The 10,759-nt window shown below is 31.3% G+C and overlaps 1 protein-coding gene across 1 annotated transcript in view; it reads left to right on the forward strand.

Moving 5' to 3' along the window:
• The window catches only part of LOC129949153 (muscle LIM protein Mlp84B-like), a 33,863-nt gene extending 23,467 nt beyond the window's left edge, over positions 1–10,396 (forward strand). Inside the window, exons 6-9 of the mRNA XM_056060428.1 lie at positions 1,016–1,100; positions 5,349–5,645; positions 8,934–9,254; positions 9,368–10,396. Of these exons, the coding sequence (XP_055916403.1) occupies positions 1,016–1,100; positions 5,349–5,645; positions 8,934–9,254; positions 9,368–9,638 (974 nt within the window). The 3' untranslated portion in view covers positions 9,639–10,396. The remainder of the gene's footprint in view (positions 1–1,015; positions 1,101–5,348; positions 5,646–8,933; positions 9,255–9,367) is intronic.
• Positions 10,397–10,759: the final 363 nt, after the last annotated feature.

Here is a 10,759-nt window from a genome sequence, read left to right on the forward strand (position 1 = left end):
GTTGTGTCGTTTGTTTATTAACATACCCACCCAGTGAGAAATGTGCTTAGTCGTTGATGAAAAGTTTGTTAAAAAAATTACCGTCCACCACCTGTTGTTCAAGCACCGATTCGATGTATCTTCAGTTATTGTGTGAGATGGACTTTATAAAAATTCAAAAAACGCCATAATATGCCGGAAGACAGTCCTTATTCCTGAGAACGACGCGGAACCGACACGTCGGGTCTTCGGCAACACTTTCACTTACAGTATCGATATTTTCAGTTGATCTGTATCCAATCCAAATTTCTTCACAATTTTGGCAATTGCTGCCTAGTTGGATGATAAATCATAATCTCTTCTTAAAGCACGATTAGTGGTTGTGGCAGAACCACCATTTTTTTAGTAGGTTTTAAAAAAATGTATGAGTTGTGCGACAGTTAAGCCATCCATTTTCGTAAATGTAAAACTTTCATCTGAAAAAAAAAACAAAATTGGTTCAACAGATGTTGAATTCCAGCCCTTTACTTTTTAAAACGCAAATTGGATGACCCGTTATATTAGTTAATTAGTTAATGGTATATTTTTCATTCAATTGTTTTCTACAGGGTCTTCCAAAGAAATATAGTATCTTTAAATAGAAATCAATAGATACTTATTTATTTCATTGTATAAAGAGAGCCATGGAAAACCATATTTGCCAAATGACTGGCAGGGCTAGAGTTGCAGCACCATTCAGTTCTGTGTTATTTTTTATCGTACAAAGCAGTTTAAAAAAAAAACTAAACTTCAAATATTTTTACAAATTCATTGTTACATTTTTAAAATAGATTGAAATACTGCTAACTGGTATTTTAACCCTGTCAAATCTCATTTAAAATTTAGTCAATCGCGAAAGAATAAAACTGTTATTTTTAAGTATTCTTCTTCAATTGAAAAAAGAAAAAGAAGTTATATAATTTTATTTTATGTTAATACATTTACCACCTTAAAAAAATAAAATAGAACTTGGTTAAAATTGTTTATACTTTATTAGCTTGCTACGGTAAAAAATTCGGTCCAAAAGGATATGGATATGGTCAAGGAGGAGGTGCCCTTCAAAGTGAATGCTACTCTAATGGGTATGTTGTTCTTAAATGCTAATTGACTGCTTAATGCCTAATACCATTACTTATACTTACATAGTTCTTATAATATGCAAACATTAACCCGCTTAAAACTCAATCTAATTAGATATAGGTAATATGTGTACTGTCCGTGGACAGAATGTAGAGAAATAACGGTCAATCTGAACTTACGATATGTATATCGACATTATCAGGCCTATTCTGCTATTCATCGGGGAGAATTTTACTAATCATTATTCTGCTATTCATTCAAAGTGAATCTGTGTATGTCGGTAACGTCGGTAATACTGCGCGGTATTCTTCTATTCAAGTGAAACCATTCATTCAAATCCGCATATAAAATGGAGCGGATTTTTCATTTGTTGTCTTATTTGTTAATTATTATAAGCAAAATGAAAAGTATTTTATTGCTAAATTTAGAATATTTGTTTTATAAATAAAAGAATATTAACATTTTTTTAAGATTTTTCCAAAGTCTTCTTTTTGAGGATTCTCTTATTCCTCTGCTTACAATTGGAATTAAAAGTCCAATGCTACCCATTTCCAAAAATTTCACAAATTATTCTGTTTAGGTGGATTGATTAAACTTAATTTTGTATGAATCAAAAACAGTTCATCCAACATTCCCAAGATTTTTACATGAACAGTTGTTTGTTTGAATGTCGAATTGGTTTGGGATAATGTAGTTCACCCGATGGATAGCAGAATTCAAAGGCAGTGAATAGCAGAATAGGGCTGCAGGTGTCCGAAATGATTTGATTTGATTTAGTGTAACCACCACTATTGCCGCAAGTCAAAAAAAAGTCGCTAGATTGACCTTAAAAATCCGCTAGAAATGCTTAAATTTTGAAAAAAGTTGCTAGAAAAAATTTTCAGTACAAATATCATAAAAAAATATTCAATTTTATCAACAAAATTTATAAGGTATCGTAAAAAATAACTTATAAATAAGTTTAAATAAAAAACTTAACTTAAAAACAAATTCAGCCTCAACTTCTTATCATTTTTTAAAGGAAAAGTAAGAAAGTTTTAATAAAAATTTAAAATACCTATTATAAAAATTAATTAATCACAAATAAATATTTCCATTGCTTCTTCATCAATTTCATATTGACTTCAATAACTGAAGTATTTTTGAAATAATTTTTTTTTAGAACATTTTTAGGGATTGATTTCGAATAAAGATTATAGAATTTAAAGTTTTCGTTGACATATTATTCCTCAACATATTTTTGACAATATTCATCCTACAAAAATAATTTTTTGTCGCTAAATTTTTGAAAATTCAGCTATATATAGCGATAAAGTCGCTAAAACGCAACACTGGTGACCACACTTAATTTTTATTTTTCGAAAATTTTATTTTTAATTCAGAGTTTGTCACAGATTAATAGTTTCTGAATTAAAAAATTAAGTGAAGTTAATAAAGTGATAAAGAAATACATTCAAGACATGAAATTAAACGTAACCATTTTGGTTTAATTTCCATGTTTTATACCGTTTGAAATGTTATGTATATTCGTAACACATGGTCACACTTTCAATTGAAAAAAAAACAATCAAAGTTCATAAACTTCAAATCGGTGTAGTTTCTCTTATTTTGGACAAATTAAAAAATGGCAATAGTTTTGTTTCTTAATTCTAATGGCGAAGAATTAGAACATGTTTTTAGAAGAAGGATTATGGACGCAACAAATCCGTTTCAGTTTGACGATTTAAGGTTTACAGAAAAACCTTTTGCTACCTCTGGATTCCCCTCCATCAACCTTATTAGGACTTCTTTTTACTCCCTATTGCTCCAATTAGAATGTGAATCTCAAAATAAGCGTGAATATTTCAAATAGATTCCAGAGATTTTGAAAATTTCGAGAAATGTCAAAATTATTAATCCAAAAAATCGGACTTATTACAATAACTTCCTATGGAAAGCCAATAACATAGAGACCAGGAGTTTGTTGATGTGTGTTCAGTTATTATTCTTTTTGGATTTACATCGCAAGTTCTTAGAGGTCACGTCACGGGTTGACCGAATATTGGACATAGAAATAAACAAAGTGACAGCTGTCAAACTGATCCCATTTTTTATTTTAATTCTCTGCAATAAACTCTAGCATAAAACTTACTTTAAGGTAAGTTTTTAAATAAATCGAACAATAAAGACTTTCCTTTTTTCTATTTACAAACAAAATTCTTACCTTCAATCTTTTAAGTGTAAAAAAGAGAAAAGATGTTTTTCTAAAATGCAACGAAATTTGAAAATTTTCTGATCTACTTGATTGAATGCCTTAGAGAAATAAATGTTGAAACATCTAATAACATGATGGCTAAAGTCTTTAAGATTAATTAAGGTACCAAGGCCAATAAGGTGGAAATATTTAGTAAGGAACGCAAGGCATGTGATCGCAACGTTTTTTTGACGTAATTGAGGTTGCCTCCATTCCTGACAATATAACTCGCAAATATAAATGTTTGAAAGTTGTAAATAACTTTGAGGTAATTCACTGAAAATTGTTGTCATTGTTTTATAGCGTCGATGACATGCAAAGTTCCTCCTTGGTATCAATTGACATTTTATTTCTTGCATATTCGTTCAGCTCTGTAAGTATTAACTCGAAATATATGTATGTCTTGTGCTATTTATGCTTATTCAATGGAAAAAAGTTTTAAATAATTCAAAAACTCAACGGTTTTAATGGCCAGCAAAGGAAACTTGCGCCCTGTTTCAAACGGAAAGTAAACGGCCATTTTGATAATTCTTCAAAAACACTTTTTAAAAACGTTTAACAATTTAGAAAACAGTGAATTCGTGCGCAGTAGAATCAGGTTGGTCAAACAGTTATGTGCATATGTATTTGTCTATGAAATGTTTTGATATTGTATGTAGTATGAACGTAGTTTTACCTTTTGTGTACTGTAATATTTTTTAAACCACGTGATTTTGATTTGTTTCGATTTAATTCTTGACTTTTCTTTTTGTCAAATAATAAATTGTAAACAAATTTTTTCAAATAGGATGCTATGCGCAAAAATTCGGTGCTCGTGGGTATGGCCATTTAGGAATATCATCAATGGGACTTACATCTGATATAAGAGATGCCGAATGGCAAAGGTATCTTATGAACAAAAAATAACTATCAATCCAAACACCTTTGTGTGTGACCTTTCTTTGTTTATCTGTTATAAGTTGTATTTTTATGTTATCAATTCATTTAAAGAACTCGCAGAGCGAGTTGTACCAAACTTAGAATTTTGTAGGTTCAGAAAACATAAAGGACTTCATTTGCAATCAACTTTATTCTTTGAGCGTAAATTTTGACAAAGCTGCTAGTAAGTTTTTCGAGTGTCATGAATTTCAAATTTAAAACTTTACTTCACTAGCATCTACCTTCACAGTTCATGGTACAAACACTATACAATTGTCTACAAAGCACGAATCAGGCGAGCTACAAGTCCATCACGTTTTGTATTGTAAAGAAATAGTACTTATTTCTTTTCCAAATTGACACTGAAACTTTTACAGATAGCATAACATGAAGTTGTGCAGAAAATAAATAAATCGTAGAGTAATAAAGTTCAGCTTTCAGTTGAATGAAAAAACATCATCAACTGTCATTTTGATAGAAGCAGACTTGATTTAATAGTTAGAGAGATTTTTCTTGACCTACTTTCCAGTCAATTTACCATTAAAACTGCTTTAATTGGAAGGTAATTTTTTGTCAGCTGGCCAATCAGATACTAGAAACTTGCTAAATTTCAAGTCCCTTATGTCATCTGAACCTGCTAATTGTTAACTATCGGGCATGTGAAAATTTCTTCTTTGTCTATTCTTTCTAATGTGTATATGGTGTACGAGTATATGGATTTTCATTAAGAATATAAACTCATATTTTAAAATTGTCTGGACAAACTTAAAGTAGTACCTGCGATTTTGTGTTTCATTTATGTGAACATTTAAACGGAAGGCTTCTAGGCTCTTCTGAGTGCATATATATGTACATATAGAAAATGTATTTCTAATAATTTGATAGTTAAGGTTTTTATAAATATGTACTATTCCCAAATAAACAACATTTTTAGCCTTTTTTTGTTAATCAATTATAATGTTTAACTTTTAAAGTATATTAGTATCTATAGTGACTAATAACTGTCATTAAAATCATCACTAACGCTGCTTTTATGCTATAACTTTGATAAAGACATTAATATGGTATTCTAATGATTATGACTATGATGACATTTTAGTGATATGGCACCAAAAACTGCCGCTATCGATGTTAGTAAAATTCAAGCCAAACCAGGTGAGGGCTGTCCTCGCTGCGGTGGTGTTGTGTTTGCTGCTGAAATGGTCTTATCCAAGGGACGAGAGTGGCATAGGAAGTGCTTTAAATGCAGGGACTGTACAAAAACTCTGGATTCAATCATTGCCTGTGATGGCCCTGACAAGGAAGTGTATTGCAAAACATGCTACGGTAAAAAGTGGGGACCTCATGGATACGGATTTGCTTGTGGATCTGGATTCTTACAAACTGATGGTTTGACGTAAGTATTTTTTAAATAGAATAATTTGTATAGATTGTTTATTACGGCCCTATAGTCACATAGTTTACTGAAGTTAATTAAAGTTTACATCTAGTCGAGTACGAAGGGATTTCGATGTTCCAACTTAATTTCTGAACTATAAACCTTGTAAATTTTTTTTGGATCATTTCAATTCTATTTGAATAAATATTGTAGTAAGGATTCCAAATCACACAACAGAATTCTAAGTTTGATCTAACATAGGAGTTAAATAGAGATTAAAGAACAAAAGGATCCTTGAAGTCTTTTGAATTACGTTTAATAAAACCTAGCATTGAATTGGATTTTGCTACAATATATTCTATATGCTTGCTAAAGTTTAGTTTTGAATCAAACACTACACCAAGGTCCATTTTCTCCAAAACTCCTTTAAGAACAAAGTTATTAACTTTGTAATCAAAAGAAATTTTCGAAAATTTGCGACAAAAGGAAAAAAACACATTTATTAACGTTCAAGAATAATTGGTTAATTGTACACCATTCTGTTAACTTTTGGAGATCATTTTGCAAAAGAATACAATCATTTAAAGAATGTATGCATCTGAAAAACTTTAAATCATCTGCAAATAAAAGTGTACTAGAATTTAAGAAGATATCAGCCAGGTCGTTGATGAATATTAAAAAAAGAAGGGGACCAAAATGGCTTCCTTGCGGGACACCCGATGTAACAATGATTGGACTAGCGAGCACTTGATCAATACAAACGAATTGTACACGACCCCTTAGAAATGACTCCAACCATTTCAACATATTATATGAGTGAAAACCAAATTGTTTCAGTTTTTCAATCAAAATAGTATGACTAACTCTATCAAAAGCCTTCGCAAAATCAGTATAGATAACATCAATTTGGTAGCCTTCTTCGAGTTTATTTAAAACGAAATTGGAAAAGATAGAAAGATTAGTGGTAGTGGATCTTCCTGCAATAAAGCCATGTTGAAAAGGTGAAATATGCTCCTTAAGGAGAAATGTCAACTTTTCACATGTAATTTTTTCCAAGAGTTTCGGTATACTTGATAATTTACAAATATGATGGTAGTTATTTACTTCCTGCTTAGGACCATTTTTATGAATTGGAGAAAGAAATGATTTTTCCACACCGAAAGAAATTCACCATTGAAAATAAAATAAAGGGGCTCGGATATAGCAAGTGCACATTTCTTCAAGATAATTGGTGGAATTTCATTAGGGCCTTGCTTGCAATCGTTATTTAAATTCAAAAGACCTTCTTCGATTTCCGAAATATTAATTTCTAATTGTCCTATGTCAACCTTATAACTATGATTAGGTAATTCGGCTATTCTTAATGGATCTGAACTAGATTTCGAATAATTTGATTTGAAGTAATGGGCAAACGAATTACAAATATTTGAAAGATCCGAAAATGGAGAACCCAGGTAGTTCATACAATTAAGTTGAATCAAGTCGTAACTTGCAAAAAAATCAATTACTTCACATTCAAAATCTGTGTCAACATTAAATGGTAACAGTTGTTCTTCGGGATCAAAAACGCATTCGAAATTCGTAGGATTAAAATCTCCAACAATTATTATAATTATAATTATATTCAGTTTAAACAAAAAAGGATTTCATCAGGAATAATCTTTGATAATAATAAATTATTGAAAACACATTTAATTTTGTAAGAGGATTCAATTAATGTTTACATCATTGCAAAAAGGAAGGTGTGTCATGAACAATAGAAGACGATGTGAGCGAAATGACCTCCAGGCTACTGCAACCGTATCCTTTTCATGAAATTTTGCATACAAGTCTTAAACCACAAGATCTCTGTGGCCGATTTCGAACTTCATCGATAAACTTTTATCAGGCTTAATTTTTTAAACTCAAAAGTCGTACTAAGGATTTTTTTTTGAAAAACCTGTGGTGGAATCGGCCAAGGCGATAGTTGACTATCATTTTTTTGATAATCAAATTGACTATCATTTTCATTCCGCCTGGGCTGGAATCGGCTAAGGTGATATTTGACTATCATTTTTTTGATAGTCTGTGTAAGATGATTTAACTCAATTCAATTCGATTGATCACTTTTAGATTCAAATTGTCAAAATTTGTTGTTGCCTTGATGACATTTTAAATCTATTCTTAGAAAATATCTAAATAAAAGTATCAAACTTGCTCATTTTGAATAAAATTTTTATTTTTCTTGTTTTTTTTTTAATGTCTTTGTCGGTCACAGGAATGTGTTTTTTTAAAGTAACAAAGTGAATTAAGAAAATTTTCCAGTCGTTTGTGTAAGCATCTGGTAGCTCTATTCGGAATAAACATATTGGGGCCACTTTCCATTACCGCAGCACGAATTTCCTTCTGATTTTTTTTACAGTTAGGTAGGGGTCTCAATAGAACATGTTTTAAATATTAGGGCGAGGAAACAACTTAAAGTCATAAAAAAAAATATTTTCTTTTTCGGACTTAACCCTACTTTTTTTGTATTGCATTTTTTTAGCCTAAAACAAGTTTTTTTAAATTGAAAGCACGGCGTATTAACAGTTAGTTACGTGAGGGGGGCATGCTACCCCCTCCACGCCCCCCCTGCTTGGGGTCACTATAGGATTTGGGGTGGGTGCGAGTTTGGGTATATGCAAAGTACTTTTTCATTTGATAATTACAATAAAAGAAATTACCAAGAAAAAAACAAGTATGGCAACACTGAACAAAAAACAGGGAAGAAATGTCAAAATCAACCATTTTTGAGTGTTTTGTATGTAAAAAAGTGAACTTTAAAAATTAATTAAAAATAGAAATAATTGCTGTAGTTATTATTTATTTGCACATATCTATCGAATAAAAAAACCGCGAGTCGAAATTCGTGCTGCCGTGATGGAAAGTTGAGCCAACATATTTGTTTGAAAATGACTGTCACATCTTTGTTGTGACAGTTTTTGAGGTATCAGTTTGACTATCACCTTACGTTTATCAAATTCGATCGTTTTGATTGTCATTCTCTGGAAAACAAATATTGTTTTCTGAAACAAGGTCACACCGACCGAACTCACAACAATATATAGAATTTTTGCTAGAACGCGAAGTATGAAGACATTTTGAAATAGAAATAAAACATATCCGTACAATTTTCATTCAATAATTTTTGTTTTTAAATAATCTCAGGTTTTTTCAAAATCATTTACAAAATAAGCTTGTTAGATGTTTATGAGAATCTAACCTGTTATTTTGTTTTGTCTTAGCTCTTGACATGTTATTTATTTTTTGTATTGTATATAATTTTAGTGAGGATCAGATTTCTTCTCAGAGACCTTTTGCCAGTCCTGACACAACATCAATCAAGGCTCCTGAAGGTGAAGGTTGTCCTCGTTGTGGCGGCATGGTATTTGCTGCAGAACAACAACTGTCCAAGGGAAAAATGTGGCATCAAAAATGCTTTAACTGTGCCGAATGTCATAGACCATTAGATTCAATGCTAGCATGTGACGGGCCCGATAAAGAAATTCATTGCAGAGCATGCTATGGAAAGCTCTTCGGACCCAAAGGATTTGGTTATGGCCACACCCCAACTCTTGTTTCCACTGGTGGAGAATCAACTGTTAACTAGTGAGTACACATATTTATTTCTTTAATTACTCTCTGTAATAAATGCTATCAAGAAATTCCTAACCTATCCACCTTATTAGAAATTTAAAGCTAAATATCTAATTTAATTTTAGCCCTGAAGGCGGACTTTTACACGGTGCAAAATCATCCGGAGGATGTCCTCGTTGTGGATTCGATGTGTTTGCTGCGGAAAGAATGATCAGCAAAAGCCGAGTATGGCACAAGCGTTGCTTCCACTGCGCTTTTTGCCGAAAGTCACTCGACTCAACGAATCTCAACGATGGCCCCGATGGAGATATTTACTGCCGCAGTTGCTATGGTCGCAACTTTGGACCAAAGGGGGTTGGGTATGGTCTAGGAGCTGGAACTTTAACAATGGCGTAATTTGCTAATTTTATTTTTATTTATACTTACATATACATTTTTTGTAATATCTACTTTTATTTAAACAAAGAGTATAAAATGTTGAATTTTATAAAGCGATCGAAGAATTACCGTGATGAAATCGATTATGATTAAGTATACTTTAAGTCTTTAATTTATTTATTTAAGCTCATCAGGATATAATAGTAATAAAAATCAAAACTGACTGTTACAAGGTTTGACATTTCAAGCGTACCTACCGAAAGACATTGAATATGTTATTGTTTAGTGCATAAGAAATAAAAAAACGAAATAACTTAGTATTGCTTTATTTTTCTACTTGAGATGTAAATAAGCTGTAAGGTTCAGCCATAAATATAAAGAAATCTTATTGGTACATATGTAAATCACTTCTAGTATCATTGAAGTAAATTAAATTAAAAAAAAAAAACACTAAGCACTTAAATTTAGATTAAGATAAATACTTTCCAAAAACATCATCCTTCACAATCAACATTTTTCCAAATAAGAAAGAGCATAAGTTTTAATATCTTGTAAAATTATAAAACTGATTAATTATGTAGTAATAATAATTCTTAAATATATGTACATACATTCAAATTTATTATTAAATAACAGACGATGGTACGCTTTTCCTTAATGTTGATTATTTATAAAACGAACTTACCATTGTTTGTGTGTCTTACAAACAGGTTTATTATTAAGAAAAGAAGAGTAATAAGTTAACCCTTAATCAATAAAAGAATATAAAGATTAAATGTTTTCTTTTTAATGTATACATTATTACTGTATGTACGAGTAGTCCTGCCATAAATTTTGTTACAAAAATGGAAAATCTGGGAACCGTTATATTTTTGGGAATCGGGTTCTTCTCCAGGTTCCCATATCTTCAAAAGAATATAACTTGCCCAACAAGTGTTTGTCAGCACATTGCTTATTTGCACGCCTTTTCATAGGTGGTACTTCTACTCTAAACGTCGAACTTGTCAAGTTGTAGGAGCTGAGTAAGGTCAATGATTCTCGAGAATTTTATCCAGATGAGTCCTGAAACTAAAGGACGTTCTTATCCCTCTACCTTCCCAAAATCATCATCCACTCCCACATAAACAAGGCATACCAGC

The sequence above is a fragment of the Eupeodes corollae genome, chromosome 3, assembly GCF_945859685.1.
Source record: "Eupeodes corollae chromosome 3, idEupCoro1.1, whole genome shotgun sequence".
Classification (NCBI taxonomy): Eukaryota; Metazoa; Arthropoda; class Insecta; order Diptera; family Syrphidae; genus Eupeodes; species Eupeodes corollae.